Source organism: Danio rerio, chromosome 15, assembly GCF_052040795.2.
Source record: "Danio rerio strain M-AB ecotype USA chromosome 15, GRCz13ab, whole genome shotgun sequence".
NCBI classification, from domain to species: domain Eukaryota; kingdom Metazoa; phylum Chordata; class Actinopteri; order Cypriniformes; family Danionidae; genus Danio; species Danio rerio.
In genome coordinates, this window is record NC_141035.1 from 32,269,848 (window position 1) to 32,290,657 (window position 20,810).

The following is a 20,810-nucleotide window of genomic DNA, read 5'->3' on the forward strand; positions in this document are numbered from 1 at the left end:
GGTTGCTAGGTGGTTGCTAAGGTGTTGCTAGGCGGTTGCTAAGATGTCCTAAGTGGTTGCTAGGTGGTTGCTAAGGTGTTGCTAGGCGGTTGCTAAGGTGTCCTAAGTGGTTGCTAAGGTGTTGCTAGGTGGTTGCTAGGGTATTCTAAGTGGTTGCTAAGGCGTTGCTAGGCGGTTGCTAGGGTGTCCTAAGTGGTTGCTAGGTGGTTGCTAAGGCGTTGCTAGGCGGTTGCTAGGGTGTTCTGAGTGGTTGCTAGGTGGTTGCTAAGGTGTTGCTAGGCGGTTGCTAAGGTGTCCTAAGTGGTTTTTAGGTGGTTGCTAAGGCGTTGCTAGGCGGTTGCTAGGGTGTCCTGAGTGGTCGCTAGGCCCTTACTAAGGCGTTACTAGGCGGTTGCTAGGTGGTTGCTAGGCGGTTGCTAGGGTAATTTGGGTGGTTGCTAGGCAGTTGCTAGGGTACCCTGGGTGGTTACTAGGCAAGCCTCACATACATGCCTGATGAAATATTTATACTTAGTGAGCATTTCTAGGAAGTTACAGTACTTGGCTAGTCAATATTAGCATGTAGCTAGTCACTGCTAGCATGTGTAGCATATAGGAAGTTCCGTTTGCTAGCATGAGTCAAACGAGCCAATCCCCAAGTCTCTACGATGTTCTGATGCCGAGATATAGCTGTTGATTAATGGTTGCTAGGGTACTCTGTTTTGTTGCTATGGGCGAGGTTACAGAGTGAACTTGAATGTGGTTGGCTGTCCAAGTCAAATGAGCCAACCCCCAAGTCAATAGGACACTGCTAAGCAAAGAAATGCATGTAGGCCAGTATTAAAGGCAGTCTATGGGACCAGTTTGGGGGCGTGGCTTGTGAGCTTCATTATCATATTGAGATGCTCATTGGTTGTCTGAGTCAGATGAGCCATCCCAGAAGTCAATAGGACACTGCTAAGCAAAGATATGCATCCAGCCCTATTATAATAGAAGTCAATGGGATCAGTTTGGGGGCGTGGCTTGTGAGCTTCATTATCATATTGTGATGCTGATTGGTTGCCTGAGTCAAATGAGCCCACCCCCATGTCTCTATGACACTCCTATGTAATGTTATAGATGTGTGACCTTTATAATGGAAGTCAATGGGATGTGCAATGGGACATCCCACTCCATGTTAAGTCAATGGGGCAGTTATTAAGGGTCTTTAAGTGGTTTGGGGGGGCGTGGCTTGTGAGCTTCAAAATCATATTGAGATGCTGATTGGTTGCCTCAGTCAAGTAAGGCAACCCCCAAGTCTGTATGACACTGCTATGTAATGTGATTGACATGTGAGTCAAGAAATGAATGGGAGTCAATGGGCAATGTAAAGTCAATGGGGACCCCTTTGGGACGTCCTAGCACCCCAGGGGTACAACTTATACCCCCTTTTGGGGTATGTTCTCATACAGGCTGCAACCCCCTACAGATGTTGCGAATCCCATATTTCTACGAAATTCACACTTGGCGCTATAACGCTTTAAAGGTCGTCCCATTTCGCGGGGGCGTTAGTGCTGTTCTAGAAAAATGAATGGGAGTCAATGGGGACAATGTAAGTCAATGGGAGAGCTTTGGGACGTCCTAGAGCCCCAGGGGTGAAACTTTTACCCCATTGCGAGGTATGTTCTCATTTAGGCTGCAACCCCCTACAGATGCTGTGAATCTCATATTTCTATGAAATTCACACTCGGCGCTGTGATTCGTCAAAGTTCGGCTCAATGTTAAGTCTATGGGATTTTTGGGGGGGTTTTTTGGCCCCTGCGGGGCCAAAAAACCCCCCACCCCTTATAAAAGTCATAGCACACCATTCCCGATAAGACCGCACGATTTGAGCCCACTTTCAAGGGTCTGGGACGAAAGCTGCGGGACTAGTTACGCGCCGAAAAATGGTACGGAAGAAGGAAGAAGAAGAACTAGAATTGTACATTTCCTAAAGGAAATGTGAATGGGGTTTGCGTGGCAAATCGATGGGGTACAAAATGGTACTAAACTGGGCAAAATAGCAAGAAATGCGTAAATGCGGAGAAATGTATTTGTTTTGGTAGCTAGGGTGTTTTGAATGGTTGCTAGGGTGTTCTGAGTGGTTGCTAGGTGGTTGCTAAGGTGTTGCTAGGCGGTTGCTAGGGTGTCCTGAGTGGTTGCTAGGTGGTTGCTAAGGTGTTGCTAGGCAGTTGCTAGGGTGTCCTGAGTGGTTGCTAGGTGGTTGCTAGGCGGTTGCTAAGGTATCCTAAGTGGTTGCTAGGTGGTTGCTAAGGTGTTGCTAGGTGGTTGCTAGGGTATTCTAAGTGGTTGCTAAGGCGTTGCTAGGCGGTTGCTAGGGTGTCCTGAGTGGTTGCTAGGTGGTTGCTAAGGTGTTGCTAGGTGGTTGCTAGGGTGTTCTGAGTGGTTGCTAAGTTGTTGCTAGGCGGTTGCTAGGGTATTCTGAGTGGTTGCTAGGTGGTTGCTAAGGTGTTGCTAGGCGGTTGCTAGAGTGTTCTGAGTGGTTGCTAGGTGGTTGCTAAGGTGTTGCTAGGTGGTTGCTAGGGTATTCTAAGTGGTTGCTAAGGCGTTGCTAGGCGGTTGCTAGGGTGTCCTGAGTGGTCGCTAGGCCCTTACTAAGGCGTTACTAGGCGGTTGCTAGGTGGTTGCTAGGCAGTTGCTAGGGTAATTTGGGTGGTTGCTAGGCGGTTGCTAGGGTACCCTAGGTGGTTACTAGGCAAGCCTCACATACATGCCTGATGAAATATTTATACTTAGTGAGCATTTCTAGCAAGTTACAGTACTTGGCTAGTCAATATTAGCATGTAGCTAGTCACTGCTAGCATGTGTAGCATACAGGAAGTTTCCGTTTGCTAGCATGAGTGAAACGAGCCAATCCCCAAGTCTCTACGATGTTCCGATGCTGAGATATAGCTGTTGATGAATGGTTGCTAGGGTACTCTGTTTTGTTGCTATGGGCGAGGTTACAGAGTGAACTCTAATGTGGTTGGCTGTCCAAGTCAAATGAGCCAACCCCCAAGTCAATAGGACACTGCAAAGCAAAGATATGCATGTAGGCCTATTTTAATGGAAGTCTATGGGACCAATTTGGGGGCGTGGCTTGTAAACTTCATTATCATATCGAGATGCTCATTGGTTGTCTGAGTCAGATGAGCCATCCCCCAAGTCAATAGGACACTGCTAAGCAAAGATATGCATGTAGGCCAGTTATAATGGCAGTCTATGGGACCAGTTTGGGGGCGTGGCTTGTGAGCTTCATTACCATATTGAGATGCTCATTGGTTGTCTGGGTCCAATGAGCCAACCCCTAAGCCTGGGGTACAATGTATTTGTTTTGGTAGCTAGGGTGTTCTGAATGGTTGCTAGGGTGTTCTGAGTGGTTGCTAGGTGGTTGCTAAGGTGTCCTAAGTGGTTGCTATGTGGTTGCTAAGGTGTTGCTAGGCGGTTGCTAGGGTATTCTGAGTGGTTGCTAGGTGGTTGCTAAGGTGTTGCTATGCGGTTGCTAAGGTGTCCTAAGTGGTTGCTAGGTGGTTGCTAAGGTGTTGCTAGGTGGTTGCTAGGGTATTCTAAGTGGTTGCTAAGGCGTTGCTAGGCGGTTGCTAGGGTGTCCTGGGTGGTTGCTAGGTGGTTGCTAAGGTGTTGCTAGGCGGTTGCTAAGGTGTCCTAAGTGGTTGCTAAGGTGTTGCCAGGTGGTTGCTAGGGTATTCTAAGTGGTTGCTAAGGCGTTGCTAGGCGGTTGCTAGGGTGTCCTGAGTGGTTGCTAGGTGGTTGCTAAGGTGTTGCTAGGCGGTTGCTAAGGTGTCCTAAGTGGTTGCTAGGTGGTTGCTAAGGTGTTGCTAGGTGGTTGCTAGGGTATTCTAAGTGGTTGCTAGGCGGTTGCTAGGGTGTCCTGAGTGGTTGCTAGGTGGTTGCTAAGGTGTTGCTAGGTGGTTGCTAGGGTGTCCTAAGTGGTTGCTAGGTGGTTGCTAAGGTGTTGCTAGGTGGTTGCTAGGGTGTTCTGAGTGGTTGCTAGGCGGTTGCTAGGGTGTTCTGAGTGGTTGCTAGGTGGTTGCCAAGGTGTTGCTAGGCGGTTGCTAAGGTGTCCTAAGTGGTTGCTAGGTGGTTGCTAAGGTGTTGCTAGGTGGTTGCTAGGGTATTCTGAGTGGTTGCTAAGGCGTTGCTAGGCGGTTGCTAGGGTGTCCTGAGTGGTCGCTAGGCCCTTACTAAGGCGTTACTAGGCGGTTGCTAGGTGGTTGCTAGGCGGTTGCTAGGGTAATTTGGGTGGTTGCTAGGCAGTTGCTAGGGTACCCTGGGTGGTTACTAGGCAAGCCTCACATACATGCCTGATGAAATATTTATACTTAGTAAGCATTTCTAGCAAGTTACAGTACATGGCTAGTCAATATTAGCATGTAGCTAGTCACTGCTAGCATGTGTAGCATATAGAAAGTTCCGTTTGCTAGCATGAGTCAAACGAGCCAATCCCCAAGTCTCTACGATGTTCCGATGCTGAGATATAGCTGTTGATGAACGGTTGCTAGGGTACTCTGTTTTGTTGCTATGGGCGAGGTTACAGAGTGAACTTGAATGTGGTTGGCTGTCCAAGTCAAATGAGCCAACCCCCAAGTCAATAGGACACTGCTAAGCAAAGATATGCATGTAGAGCAGTTATAATGGCAGTCTATGGGACCAGTTTGGGGGCGTGGCTTGTGAGCTTCATTATCATATTGAGATGCTCATTGGTTGTCTGAGTCAGATGAGCCATCCCCCAAGTCAATAGGACACTGCTAAGCAAAGATATGCATGAAGGCCAGTTATAAAGGCAGTCTATGGGACCAGTTTGGGGGCGTGGCTTGTGAGCTTCATTAACATATTGAAAAGCTCATTGGTTGTCTGAGTCCAATGAGCCAACCCCTAAGTCTATAGGACACTGTTATGCAAAGATATGCATGTAGACCAGTTAAAATGGCAGTGAATGGAACACTTATTAAGGGTATTTAAATGGATTTGTGGGCGTGGCTTAAGAGCTTCATTATTATATTGAAATGCTGATTGGTTGTCTGAGTCAAATGAGCCTTCCCCCAAGTCTGTATGACAGTGCTATGCAAAGATATGCATCTAGCCTTATTATAATAGAAGTCAATGGGACCAATTTGGGGGCGTGGCTTGTGAGCATCATTATCATATAGTGATGCTGATTGGTTGCCTGAGTCAAATGAGCCCACCCCCATTTCTCTATGACACTCCTATGTAATGTTATTGATGTGTAACATTTATAATGGAAGTCAATGGGATCTGCAATGGGACATCCCACCCCATGTTAAGTCAATGGGGCACTTATTAGGGGTCTTTAAATGGTTTGGGGGGGCGTGGCTTGTGAGCTTCAAAATCATATTGAGATGCTGATTGGTTGCCTCAGTTAAGTAAGCCAACCCCCAAGTCTGTATGACACTGCTATGTACTGTGATTGACATGTGAGTCAAGAAATGAATAGGAGTCAATGGGCAATGTAAAGTCAATGGGGACCCGTTTGGGACGTCCTAGCACCCCAGGGGTACAACTTATACCCCTTTTTGGGGTATGTTCTCATACAGGCTGCAACCCCCTACAGATGTTGCGAATCCCATATTTCTACGAATTTCACACTTGGCGCTATAACGCTTTAAAGGTCGTCCCATTTCGCGGCGCGTTTAGTGCTCTTCTAGAAAAATGAATGGGAGTCAATGGGCCAATGTAAGTCAATGGGAGCACTTTGGGACGTCCTAGAGCCCCAGGGGTGCAACTTATACCCCCTTGCGGGGTATGTTCTCACTTAGGCTGCAACCCCCTACAGATGCTGTAAATCCCATATTTCTATGAATTTCACACTTGGCGCTATAATCTGTCAAAGTTGGGCGTAATGTTGAGTCAATGCGTTTTGGGGGGTGGTTTTGGGGCCCCTGCGGGGCCCCAAAACCACCCACCCCTTATAAAAGTCATAGCACACCATTCCCGATAAAGCCGCACGATTTGAGCCCACTTTCAAGGGTCTGGGACGAAAGCTGCGGGACTAGTTACGCGCCGAAAAAGTGTACGGAAGAAGAAGAAGAAGAAGAAGAAGACAGAATAATAAACCACAATAGTAAGAATGGACTTTGCCTATGGCAAACCCCATTAATAATAAGCCAGCACAATAGTAAGAATGGACTTTGCCTATGGCAAACCCCATTAATAATAAACGGAGCAATTCCAATAGGGCCTACGCACCGTTTCGGTGCTCGGTCCCTAATAATAAACAGAGCAATTCCAATAGGGCCTACGCACCGTTTCGGTGCTCGGTCCCTAAATAGCCAAGACTGGAATGATCATTCAGTTATATACTAACTGCTGCTTCCCTGAACATCAATAAAAGACTTATTGCACATTGAGTACTGTACCATTTAGGCACACAGATGGCAATAAACTAACCCATATTGTCTCAAGTGAGGGTGTGTGATATTTCTCTCCAAATTTGAGTTTTTATTTTTGATAACTGCAATTAATATTTTGCCAAAAGTAATTTGTGGCTGGTTTACACCTGTCATAGATGAATAAATATGACTGTAAAACTGCCAGTAGATGGCGACAAGTCTCTGTTTTAATGAGTGATCCACTGAATCATTCAAAGGATTCTTTCAAAACTGCTGAACTAAGCAAGATTTCATAAATTTATTATTACCCTGGTTTTCTTCCTTACATGATGCAAATGTTTTCAAAGTTCGGAAAAAAATAAATATATTTCAAATGTGAAGTAGGTGCATTTCCATCAAGTTGTTAGAGTGGCTGACTGTAGTATTGGTAACTTAGTAACCAACAGTAAACAAAGCAAGCATAATGTAGACGGGTCGTGTGGGTGTATTATTTGCTACATCTGAGTTTAATTGGCAAATCAGTTTCAGTCACCCATTTAGGACTTTATATGCAAAAATAGGCATTTCCATCACTCATTTCTCATGCGATACTTAACCCAGCTAACGACTAGGGCTGGGCGATAAGTCAAAAATGCTATCTCGATAATTATTTCCCATATTGAACAATAACTATATATATTTCAATATGAGTTGTTAATGCTTCCAGATTTAAGAGGACCCCGACAATGACTGAAGCCACAAAAATTAGAGGGTCCATCAAACGACATAACTTATTTTGGGATGATGAATATTCAGTGGCTGAAAATCTCTAATATCAACACACTTTTAGATTCTCGTTGTACATTTATGCTGTGTGATTGGCTTTTAGACCAATATAGAGTAAAAAAGTCCAGAGCTTATCAGTGTTATTGACAAAGTTTAATTGGATTTGATTGGATATAATATTGTTTATCGGCCCAGCCCTACTATTGACTCAAATGATTTATTCAGGAATCATTCATGAAATGTCAGAATAACTTTGAGGTGCATAAATGTTCTGCTTTAAACTATTTTACTGTGTTTGAAAAACAAAACTGACAATATTGTGTCTAAAATGTCACTTAATATTTACTTATTTTTTAACTGTTGCTAAATCAATATCGCATTTAAGTTGACGTTTCAAAAACAAACTGCACCCTTGCTTTAGTGATATCAGTTAATCATATGATTACTTATACATAACAAATCCAGTGTGTTTGTTTACTTTTTTTCTTCCTCAAAGTGACTGACATGATAATGCACAATCACAATAATGCTTGCACATTATCAAAACCTCAGTTTTGATATTATATTATATAATATAATATAATAAATATCGCACACCCCAAAACAGACACTTGCTCTGGATACAGTAGAAAAGCATCTCCTTGATGCTATTGATATAATGAAGAACTAAATAAATACTCTGCGTCTGTTCTGAAGACCACATCTTCACATAACTGCTGCGTTGGTCTTGATTAACTCTGAAACTAATGCATTTGAGGAAGCAAAGACATGAGGAAGCAATGTCACTCAACCATCTTTTGGTTTGCTGGCACAAAGCAGTCATATGACAAATAAAAGATCAACTAAAGTTAGTCTTGCGAAGATGTCTATTGGGAATTTCAATTGCACTGACTTGAAGAGGCCAAGAACCACCCATAATGCCTGCCTGAATGGCCACACCGGTCACCACTGCCAAGTCCGGGTCCACTGACGTGTTCGGCTCCTTTCCGAAATATTGACTGATGAGCTGCCGGATCCGAGGGATCCGCGTAGACCCTCCAACCAGGACAATCTCATCCACCTCCTGCTTGTCCAGATGGCCCTCGACGAGGACGGTCTCGATGGGAGCCAGGATCTTCTGGAAGAGGTCGGCATTGAGCTCCTCAAATGTCTCCCTGGTCAGCTTCTCCTCAAACAGGACTTTCTCCTCTTGCGCTCCGCTGGCTCCTGTCATCTGGAGGTACAGAGGAACTCGGAGGTGAACGTGAGGTTCTTGGGTGAGGTTAAGTTTGGCGGCCTCTACAGCCTGTCGGAGGAGATGGATGTCTTCTTTAAGAGTAGGGGGAACGCCATATTGCTGCCGAACTCGCTCTGTGGTGTACTGGAGCAAACGCTGGGTGAAGTCCTGCCCTCCGAGCTGGTTATTACCTGTGGAGATTAAGTGTTAATTATGGGGCCAAACAGGTGGGTTGTGCTCATGGGGCCAGTTGCACCAGCAGTGTGCAAGTTAAAACGTAGCTTAGTTGTGGCTTAAAGTGACACTAAGTTACAACTTACACATTACTAAATATGTTGCACCACCTAACTTAGATTGAATGTAACGCAACGATCCAACTAAATATTTTTACGGCAGAAAAGAGATGACTAGTTTCCATTGAGGAGCTCACGATCATAATGCAGAATGATCTCTCTCTACTCACAGCTGTCATATCTTCCCAAATCTCACATTTTTTTCAGTTTGTATTTTCTAGTTTTTTTCGGTTTGTATTTTCTATTAATTTGTATTTCTATTTATTTTAATTTTCTATGAAGGACTGTTTTGTGTTTGTTGTATCCATCAATTAAAAGTCCTGGGCTGCATCCGAAACCGCATACTTCCATACTATATAGTACGCTAAAATCAGTATGCGAGCCAGGTAGTATGTCCGAATTCATAGAATTCGAAAATCAGTATGCGAGAAGTACCCGGATGACTTATAACTTCCGGCGAGATTCTAGAGTGCGCACCCCATGCATGATGCGCTATCCCATGATGCCCCGCGAGCGAATTCATGATTGGGAGTAAAGCGACGCAATTGACGCAGGTTGGTCACGTGACCATGACAAAATGGCGGATGTAGTACGTCCGAATTCCATTCATACTTTTCACATTCATACTGTATAGAACGTACTTTTGTAACAGCCGAGTAGTACGTTTAAATTCAAATGCAAAACCTACAGAGTAGTAGGCAGTTTCGGACGCAGCCCAGCTCTTTTCTCTTCAACATGTAAGATATAAAAAAAAAAAAAAAAAAAACAAGTTTAGATAACTTTGTGTATGGCTCGTGAATCAGGTATGCGTGTCATCTGTTATAGTGACTGACAGTATCGTACTATAAAACTGTAACTTGTCATTTAATTTTCATAGGACAGTTATATATAGATACATTAGTTGCAGAATTTTAAAGCAGTTTAATGATTTAAATACTTTTTGTTGGATATTACATCATTCAAGCAACTACGCATGACTTTAAGGAGAGCTTACGACCTACTAACTACAGTTTGATTTAAGAGCATGTGGTGCAACCGAAGAAAGAACAAATTTAGTTACAAACTAGCTAGTAGTTACTAAGCCCCTATTGAGGACTTTACGTTCCAGTTTAAGAAAGAACCTACGAACAGCTGGTGCAACCCTACCCAGATGTGGTGGCATTTCTATGAGTGTCAGTTAAATGTCAATGAGACTGCGTCATCTACAAAAACATCTAATCTAAAAAGCTATTGAGGTCAAACCCCTGAGAATAATGTGACCTGTATTAAATTGTTCAACCAAAAAAAAGAGAACTTGCAGATTTTTTTTTAATTCTTATTCTGCTTAAGATTTTTGTTTTAATAGAAAATTGAAGATTTGTAGCTGAAACGGGTACCTGGTGATTCAGAAAAAAAAAATACCAGCACTAAGAGTAAAGTTGAAGCAAAGCATAATACTTGTGGCTCCTAATGATATGAGGTCTTAGGAGGTAAATTAATCTGTGTAAGAAATTGAACATTGTTAACAGCACTATTATGAATCACCAAGAACCACGGCTTCAGAAAAAAATTAATTAATTGATTAATTAAAATAAAAATATTTATATCTTTAAATTCATTAACTGACTGAACAATATACATACATGAAATTATCTTCTACAGGATTTATTACTTTTAGAAGCTAAACTCACCATTTTAAGCACAATTGTATGTTAACATTAGTAAATGAACTGTCAAATGACATGTATGTTTTGTTAACATAACTAAAGATGTTATACAAATGTATTTCTATTTTTACTTGTGTGCTTGAATGTACTTATTTAACAGACTAAAGCTTACTTTAAAACCAGGGTCGCCAGCCCTGATCCTGCAGAGCTGGCTTCCAGTGGTCTAGACAAGATACGGTCTAGCTAGGATACAGCTGCAGATACGCACATCAATAAAGCAGCATTTTTGTAACACTGTATAAGTAACAAATAATACTCTGTACAGCTACTGTTTTTACATTTCTGTGACGGTTGAGTTTAGGATTGGGGTAGGGGTAGAAATTAATATATACACAATTAAAGCTGCGGTCACCCTGCACTTTTCTCACCACAGACTTCCGTTCATATGCACGTGAAAGGGTCAGAAATGCAAGCTCGTGCGACAAGTTTCGCAGTTCGGCACATTTGAAAGTTCTAGCTTAGTGAAATCTGACCTGCAAAATCGCATCACATGAATGCGTGAGACCAATCAAAGATCACAACCTGACCTCTCTGAACAGAATTTTAAAATATGGACCAATCGCTCGCTTTTTTAAATGTATAATCATCTTATCTCGCCCCTCTTCGCTGCGCTGTACAACAGAATTTCGCAAGCACAAACTCTGTCCGCAGCATTATTGGGTAATTTAATAAGTAACATATATAATACTCTGTACAACTACGGTTTTTACATTACCGCTATGGTTGAGTTTAGGGTTGGGGTAATGGTAACCAAAGTTATTAATTGAATACAAAGTAATGGGACATTTAATATGTAACTATAGAACTATAGATAAATGAATCATAAATTTGATAACAACTAAATCTGATCTAGCAACAACCCCTTCCAGCAGAATTCAGCTCCATCCCTGATCAAACACACCTGAACCCATTAATTAGGACCTGAAGCAGCACTTGATAATTACAGACAGCTGTGTTTATTAAAATCTGCAGGAAGGTAGATCTTCAGGAACAGGGTTGGTGACCCCTGCTCTAAAGTGTTCAAGAACTATAACTGCTAATTTCATATCGCTCCCTTAAAATACAGTGTTTTACTACAATGTCTAAGTGACTCTTCACACTCATTGGCTGTTGCTTCAGTACAACGATTACTATAGCAGTGTTTGGCAGAGTGAAGATTGAAAATGAGAACAAATATTTCCGTGCTTTACCAGCAAGGATAACATAAGATCTTTGTCCTGCTCAGAGACTGTATAAAAATATGTCCCGAAGAAGAAGCAGAACATGTCTGAACTGAACTCACAAGATATAAAGACCAACGACAACAACACTGACGAGCGTAAACAACAGCTGGAGATTTGATGACACCAATGTTGTTTTTTCTGATGGACAGGTAAGGGAATTGACTATTGTGGCAAAAACATAGCTTTCTAACACAACTAATCTCAAATATCAACATTTTAAAACCTTTTTTTTTAATCCGTCATAAAAAGCTTAGACTAAAAATGCATAACACCGCTAATGAGAGCGGCATTGCATTATATAACTTAACATTAAATGAACAGCATTGTATTCAGCATAATATTGAGGCAGGATGAATTGTAAATAACGTTAATAACTTTTCTTGAAGATACTAACTACTCTTTAGAGACGCGTTTATATCAAACCATATCAAACACCTGCACAAATCATGTTCATGGCATTTTTCTATATGGGAACACTAACAGGTTTGCTGGTATTACAAAACTGCGGCAGAAGTTTAAAAAAAAAAAAAAAAAAAAGACTTAAAATGACAAAGCTAATTTTAGAAAACACTGCCTAACCATATGTAGTCTTCTAACACTACCCTCTACCTTAAAAGACAAAAAAAGGTGACCAGCTTATTATCACTACTGAGGACACTCAAATTAAAATATTTGTATTTGTTTTATTCTATAAAAGGTCTGATAACATTGCTTCCAAATAGAAAAAAAGAACAATATTAAAGGGCTTTAGAGCCTAGAGTTTTGTTTTTATTTTTTTGTGATGGAAAATCATGGATGTTCCACCATATACTGATTTCCTAATACTTTAGAAGTTAAATCATTGATATTTTTTTGTCTAAAAAGGGATCTAGACATGTCTGAAAACATGGTCTCTTTTTTTAATTGGGAAGAAATGTTACCAGTGCTTTACAGAATAAAATACATTTTAATCAATCAACTAATAATAAATACATATGAAGTTAAACCTTCATAAAAGGTTTTGCACATTAAAATTCAAACATGCAGCTTTATATACAGTAGTAAAGCTTCTGTTAGTTAAGATGTTTATCATTATCGTATCACCCAGCTCACCTGCCATAGCTCTGGTGAGGAACATGCCGCCCTGTTTATTGAGTAGTGACACATCTAGTGTTCCTCCCCCCAGATCCACCACCAGCACATTAAACACCTCAGCCTTATGCAGTCCATATGCCATCGCTGCTGCTGTGGGCTCATTGATCACCCGCAGGACATCCAGTCCTGAAAAAAAGAAATGCACATGATTTGTCATTACAGATTCTAACCAGTACATGAGTAGCTTTTTTTTATTAGTAAGAAGTGATTTTTTTTTTTTTTTTTTTTTTTTTTTACAAATACTTGTGGCCAAAAAGATTGATTAAGATGTACAAAGCACTGCTCTCAAAGAAGTTATTTCAAATTAAGTAAATTTGTGGGTCAACATGGCAAAAACAAAAAATCACTATGGAATGACTGGATTTAAAAGTTGACAATTTATTAGAATGATACAAAACCTTGAAAAGGTTTTCAGCATGATTTGTAAAAGTTAACTGGTTCTAAAAAATGTAAAACCTGTGTGGTTTACTGTTTAAAAAAAAAAAAAAAAAGAAAAAAAAAAAGAATTATATTTAAAACAAAATGTATACCAAACAAATTTCATCTAGCAAAAACATTTGGTTCTGCACCAAAACAAATATTATAAAAACATTTCTTTCCAATAGAAAATTTTAATTAGTTTATATTTGCTGCTTTTCTTCTCCAGATTTTACAATAGATGTTGTAGAATTGTATACAGCAGCACAAGGTATAAGGCTGCACCCAAACACAGTAATCTCTCAATTATATACACATCTTGAGTTGAATCTCATATGAGATGAAATATTTCCCCATGCAGACCTAATATCAGACAGAGTTTTGACAGGCAAATATTGGATTTCTGTTGATCACTGCGATGAATTTAGTCAGAAACTGTTGCAATATATTTTGCTGTAGCATGAGACTGGAATAATTGGATTCCTGTTGAAATGAAATGCAAGCTTAAAAACTGAATCCTAAAACTGACCAGCTAGGTTAGCAGCTCTTATGGTGTAGTTTCTCTGCCTCTCATCAAACTCTGCTGGCACTGATATGACCGCTTTCTCGACAGGAACTCCCAGCTGCTTCTCAGCCATCTTCCTCATTTTCAGCAGGAGACGGGATCCGATAAATTCAGGAGTAACCGTGAAAGTGCTGTTTGTATTGACTAAAAAATCTGCACTGCCATTGTTGAATATCACCTGCAAAATAGCAATGATAATGTCAGAGACACGATAAGAAATGATAGAGTGTAACAAGAAAATTTTTTTACCTTAAATGGGTATCTTGCACTCTCTTTTTCTAAAGTCTCTTCATCGAAAATCTTTCCAATAAATCTCTTAGCATCATAGATTGTATTTTGAGGATTTACGTCAGACAGTTCCTGGCCCTCATGTCCAGCAAACACACCGGTCAGAGTGAATGACACCACACTCGGGATGCTTTTGCGACCTTTGTCATCTTCGATAATTTCAATCTCGCCAGTGCCAGGCTGAAGCACTCCCACAGAGCAGAACGTGGTCCCAAGATCCAGCCCAATGACCCTGGGCTTTGGAGGCGGTAGATACTGCTGTCCCAGATACCCAGCCAGAAGTAGAGCCAGGATGACAGAACCTGGAGAAACACACAATTATGTATGGCTAAAAAATAATGTTGACTAATAAGCAATGTGAAGTTGCTATCGCTTGAAATCCACTACAACACGCACATAGGATACAGTGTCAGATGGTAATACCACGATACTTTAGTTCACCACTTAACTAGTGGTTACCATATAATAGCAATCATGAACATTCCATTTAAATATAAAGGTTTCTAGCATGTGCCTGTATGGTATACATATAAATGTCACGTAGAAAAACTAAAACATAAAAAACACTTATATGGTTTGGTACGGTGTCTAGACAATGTTCCTGATGATGACCAAATAGCTAGACAGGTAGTTAACATGGTGTTTAGACCCAACTGCTGTAACATCTGTAACTTACCATAAAGAACGAAAGTCGACTGGCATATAACAGCTTATTTTACAGGCTGGCGGCTTTGTGTTATGCCAAACAAGAAAACTATTTACCAGCTTGAAATCAAGTTAACGTTAATGTAATTATCCACAGTGCAGTCAGTTATTAGGGAGTTTCAAGACAGATGCGTCAGATCTGTTTCTAGCTAACGGCTACACCAATGGTTATTTTGCTAGAGTTTATATATAGTTGCCAGTACGTTAATTTAAATAAACACTTACCTATCATTGACATTTCTCCGGCCATGTCTCCAACCCAGTATGTATTGAATAACTGTTTAAGAGATGTTCATTCAGTATCTGCGCCGACTGCGTGAACATAACACGTCAACCTAATATGAGATGTTCGGCTTATGGGGGTTGTAGTTCTTTTCATCGACCTCATTATTACTCTGAAGGATTATTTGGTACGCACAGAACTACATTACCCAGAATGCATTTTTAAAATGCAAGGGACTTTTGCACAATTTCCGGTTATCGTTTAGTCTCGAAACCAGATGTAACGCCTCACAAGGCAAGGTGGTTGGGATGAAAAATGGCGAAGGAAAGATGCCGAAGCGGGTTTAGCGACAGCTGTGGTGTGAATGAAGAGAGTGAAGGAGGAAATTTAGACGATGAGGATGATTCAACCAACCTAGATATGGAAGATGATTGGTCTCAGGTTGAACAGAGATCTCAGAAGCGCAAGAACAGAAGTTCAGATTCTGAGGAGGTAGCAACAGGAGGAGTAGAAGGAAGAAGCAAAACAATGAGGATGGAGGATGAGTATAAAGTTATCATGATGTTCTCAAGCATAGGTGAGATGAATAATCCCATGAGATTAACAAAAATGCTCAAAAAAGCTATTGGGGAAATAAATTCAGCCAGATATTTATCAAACAACCGAGTTCTTGTATTTTGTCTGAACAAAAAACAACAAGAAATGCTGATTAAAATGAAAGAGATTGGAGGAGTCGGAGTTAAATGCCACGTACCAGGAGAGGTTAGTGGCATTAAAGGAGTGATAACTGGGGTTCCGCTGTCTTTATCAGACGAAACATTAAGAAATCAGTTATTAAGTGAAAAGGTAATAGAAGTGAAAAGGTTAACAACAAATAGAAGTGGGAAAAGAGAGCCAAGTACAACAGTGATGATAATCATGAATGGGAAGCAACTGCCAGATAATGTAAAAATGGGATATGTTTGTTATCCAGTAAGAACATTCATTAAACCTGCATTAAGGTGTTTCAACTGCCAAAGACTGGGTCATGTTGCAGAAGTTTGTAAGGGAAAGCAAAGATGTTGTAAATGTGGAGGTGAACACAAATATGGTGAATGTGGGGAACTAGTAGAACCTAAGTGCTGTAACTGTGGAGGTCCTCATAGTGCAGCGTATTTAGGATGTAATGCTCAAAAACAAGCTGTGGAGGCAATGAAATACAAAACAGAGTATAATATGTCATATGCTCAAGCTGTAAAAAAAGTTCAAGATGAACAAAGAAACACGAAGAGCTATCAAGTTATGAATGCAAATGAAAGATCGAATAAATCAATAGAAACTCTCAAAACAAATCAGGATGCAGATTTACTCATGGTCAGCAAGGTAAATTTTATAGCATTCATTGCAGAAGTAATCAACTGTACAGCTCAAACTAACAAAAGAACAGAGAAACTAAAAATCATAATATCTGCGGCAACTCGTCATCTTGGAATAACAGAAGTGTCAATGGAGGGAATTCAGTCTCTACTAGGGCAACCTGAGAGTAACTCAAACCCTCAAGAACCCCCAGACAAGCAAAGGCTAATAAAATAAAATGACATTCAGGGTAATACAATGGAATGCCAGGAGTCTAATCGCGAATGGTCAAGAATTTAAGAAAGTTATACATGAAATGACAAATGTGCCTGATTTAATATGTATTCAGGAAACATGGCTTAAATCGCGATTGGATTTTGTCATTCCAGGGTATATATCTATTAGAAAAGACAGAGCAGGAACTTCAGGTGGTGGGTGTGCAACATTTATAAAAAATGGGGTGGCTTATAGGGAAATAAGTATAGATTCACAATATGAATGTGTTAAAGTTGAAGTGTGGACAGCACTAGGGAAAGTATCAATAATAAATTTTTACAATCCATGTAAGCAAATATCCTTAATGGAGCTGAATAAAATTTGGAGAAAAGATGAAGGTATAGGAATATGGTGTGGGGATTTTAATGCACATAGTGTGGTGTGGGGTAGTATGAACACAGACACAAATGGAATGGTGGTGGAAGATTATATGGAAGATAATTCACTAGTATGCTTAAACGATGGTAGGGGAACAAGATTTAATATTAGAAAACAAGTAAAATCATGTTTAGATTTAACAATAGTGTCAGCTGCAATATCTGTTAAATGCCAATGGGAGGTAATAGAGCAGTCAACAGTAGGAAGTGACCATTTTCCAATTATATGTACAATAGGATTAGAAATGCAAAGGAGTATATTGATAAAACAAAATAGATGGAAATTTGAGAAAGCTGATTGGGGAAAATATAATCAAATATGTGAAGAAAAAGTAAAGAACTTTACTAAAGAAGATGACATTGACAAACGTACAGAGGAATTAAGTTCAATTTTAATCACAACTGCAGAAGAATGTATACCAAAAACTAATGGGAATAGTAAAAAGAAGATTGTGCCTTGGTGGAATAACGAATGTAAAAACTCAATAAAAAGTAGAAATAAAGCATTTAGAATGTTGAAAAGAACTTTGACACCAGAAGCTGTAATAGAATATCAAAGGGAGAGAGCAAAGGCAAGAAGAACAATTAAACAAGCAAAAAAGAAATATTGGAGGGAGTATTGTGCATCTATTGGAAAGGAAACACAATTAGGAGAAGTATGGAATATGTTAAAAAAGATGATTGGAGTTTATAAAACTAGAAATATACCAGTAATATCAGGAGAAGGGAAAACGGCTATTACAGAAAAGGAGAAGGCAGAGTTACTAGTTAATACCTTTCAGAAAGCTCATAGTAAAGAAAACCTCAGTGAGAATTATAGAAAGAAAAGAACAGAAATTTTGACTCAACATGAAGACATTTATAATAAAAGACAAAAAGGAGTGGGAGCATTAGATGAGGAGTTTAAAATGTGGGAACTTAAGCAAGTTATGAATAAGATTAAACATACAGCACCTGGACGAGATGGAATTTACTACATTATGCTTAAGCAAGTAAATGATAAAATACTAAAACTTGTATTGGACTTGTATAATAAAATTTGGACAGAAGGGAGATTACCAAGGTCTTGGAAGCATGCTATAATAATACCCATAGCTAAACCAGGGAAAGATGCTTCAAAAGCAGAGAATTACAGACCAATTGCTCTTACATCAAACCTGTGCAAACTAATGGAGAAAATGATTGTAAATAGGCTTAATTATATATTTGACATTAAAGAAATTTTAGCACCATATCAATACGGTTTCAGAAAAGGAAGGTCAACATTAGATGCATTAGTTAAATTGGAAACAGAAGTAAAAAAAGCTATAGCAGTTAAAGAGGGATTGGTAGCAATTTATTTTGATATGGAAAAAGCATATGATATGCTCTGGAAAGAGGGATTATTAATTAAAATGAAAACAATTGGAATAGAAGGAAGAATGTTTAATTGGGTATTGAGTTTTTTATTTGATAGAACAATTCAAGTCCAAGTGGGTAGTGAAGTTTCACAAATTGTGAATATAGAAAACGGAACACCACAGGGAAGTGTGATCAGTCCCATACTTTTTAACATTATGATTAATGATATTTTTAAAAATGTTCATCCAGGAATTAATACAGCATTGTACGCAGATGATGGAATAATGTGGAAAAGAGGAAGGAATATTGCATTTAATTTGTATAAAATTCAAGAAGCTATAAATACAGTAGAGAAATGGTCATTAGATTGGGGTTTCAAATTTTCAACATCAAAAACATGTTATCAAATTTTTACAAAGAAGAAAATAACAGTGAATAAACAGCTTACACTATATGGATCATGTTTAGAGAAAGTTGAAAATTTTAAGTATTTAGGATTATGGTTTGATCAAAAGTTAACATGGAAGAATCATATAGATTATATATTAAAGAAATGTGGAAAGATATTAAATTTAATGAGAGCAGTGTCAGGACAAGACTGGGGTGCTGACAAACAGTCGTTAAAAGGAATTTATGATGGACTTATGCGATCTAGTATTGACTATGGATGCATTGTATATGAATCAGCATCATCAACATTATTAAAAAAACTAGACATTATGCAAACTAAAGCGTTAAGAATTATTTTAGGGGCAGTTAAAACAACACCTATAGCTGCTCTTCAAATAGAGACATCAGAAACACCACTTTATATAAGAAGACAAAAATTGGCTTTGGCGTACTGGATAAATCTACAGGGACAAAGTGAGAATCATCCTGTAAAAAATGTTTTGAATGATTCCTGGGAACTTATAAATACACAAGGGAAGGGCTTTGCCTGGAAAATCAAAGAATGGGTAAATGAGAATGGTCTAGATATATTAACTTTTGCATCAATAAATGTAATGTCACCAATTCCACCTTGGTTACTTGAACAACCAAAAGTAGATTTAAAATTACATGAAAACAAAAGAGAGATGGAAGAGACTGTTAACATAAACACATATGTCAAGAACTACATTATTAATGAATATTACTCATATCTACAAATATATACAGATGGTTCAAAGAGTATGGAATCAGGAAGGACAGGAGTGGCATTCTATGTCCCAGTGCTTGAAGTGAGGAAGTCTGAAAGGATATCAGATGGAACCTCTGTATACACAGCTGAGATGGTTGCAATTTTGATGGCATTAGAGTGGATATATGAAACCAGACCTGATAAAGCTCTAATATGTTCTGATTCAATGGCTGTCTTGATGAGTTTAAAATCAATGGAATCGAAAAGAAATGACATTCTAACAGAAATTATGATCAAGTTTAATAATCTAACACAGATGGGAGTAATAGTTCATTTAATGTGGGTTCCAGCGCATGTCGGTATTCAGGGCAATGAGGAGGCAGATAAAATAGCTAAAGAATCTCTACAACAAAATGAACCAATTAGACACATTTCACTAAGCAGAGCAGAAGGAAAAGGCTTAATCTTAGAAGCTTGTAATAGGAAATGGCAGAAAGTTTGGGAGTCCAATAACACAGGGAGACATTATCATAAGATCCAAAAAACAGTAAAGAAAAGCAAAATATCACATAATCTTAGTCGAAGAGAACAAGTTATTTTAACACGTTTAAGAACAGGACATACATTTTTAAATCAAACATTACACATAATGGGGAAACATGAGACAGGTTTATGCAACACATGTCTAATAGATGAGACAGTAGAACATGTTTTAAAAAGGTGCAAAGCATATAAAAATGAAAGAAGAAACCTTAAAGAGGAATTGCATAGTTTAGGATACCAGGATTTCACAATAAAGGGTTTATTAAAAGATGGTTTAGATTCAGGAAGACAAATAAAGGCAGTAATAAGGTTCATTAAAAATAGTGGATTATACAATAGAATTTAGGAAACCAGTTCAACCTCTTCACACTCCATCACAGTAGGTGGCGATATGCACCTTTAAAGTTGGTTCGCAACTCGCCATAAAACGAAGAAGAAGAAGAAGAAGAACGCCTCACAAGTGCGCAAATGTTAAAACTGAGACCAAACCTGGACCAAACAGTACAAGTAAGTTGTCATAAAAGGCTACGACTCCTTTAGCAAAGCGAGCTGTATCACTAATCAAGAAAAATATATTACAGTATAGTGTTCATAACATTATTTATATACATTAAAACATTTTTTTAAATATGAAAATTATCTGTACTACATTATATGAGAATGTAATATAATGCATTTTCATGCCATTTCGAATACCAATAAATGTCACTTTAGCTAAATTATTTTTATAATAACATGAGTTTTGGAGCAGAGATTAAAGTTTGAAAGCGTAGACCATTTCATTATATACAGTTGAAGTCAGAATTATTGGCCCTCTTTTGATTTTTATTTTCTTTTTTAAATATTTCCCAAATTATTTTTAACAGAGCAATGAAATTTTCACAGTATGTCTGATAATATTTTTTCTTCTGGAGAAAG

At 39.1% G+C, this 20,810-nt stretch overlaps 1 protein-coding gene and 1 long non-coding RNA gene across 11 annotated transcripts in view; one reads left to right on the forward strand and one right to left on the reverse strand.

The window, feature by feature from the left end:
- hspa13 (heat shock protein family A (Hsp70) member 13) overlaps nucleotides 1–15,019 on the reverse strand; it is a 20,446-nt gene extending 5,427 nt beyond the window's left edge. Inside the window, exons 1-5 of one of the 3 annotated variants that reach the window (XM_087283087.1) lie at nucleotides 14,903–15,019; nucleotides 13,934–14,274; nucleotides 13,649–13,862; nucleotides 12,661–12,828; nucleotides 8,056–8,537 (exon numbers count right to left, since the gene is read on the reverse strand). In XM_087283087.1, the coding sequence (XP_087139213.1) occupies nucleotides 8,056–8,537; nucleotides 12,661–12,828; nucleotides 13,649–13,862; nucleotides 13,934–14,274; nucleotides 14,903–14,927 (1,230 nt within the window). In that variant the 5' untranslated portion in view covers nucleotides 14,928–15,019. 3 annotated transcript variants of the gene reach the window in all.
- Nucleotides 11,310–20,810, forward strand: part of LOC147833704 (uncharacterized) — a 175,741-nt gene continuing 166,240 nt past the window's right edge. For 3 of the 8 annotated variants that reach the window (XR_015509651.1, XR_015509655.1, XR_015509654.1), the window contains exon 1: nucleotides 11,314–11,717. This is a non-coding gene — a long non-coding RNA (uncharacterized LOC147833704). Of the gene's footprint in view, nucleotides 11,718–15,163; nucleotides 20,400–20,810 lie in introns of those variants that run through there. The other 5 variants (XR_015509652.1, XR_015509656.1, XR_015509649.1 and 2 more) reach the window with 4 other exon arrangements.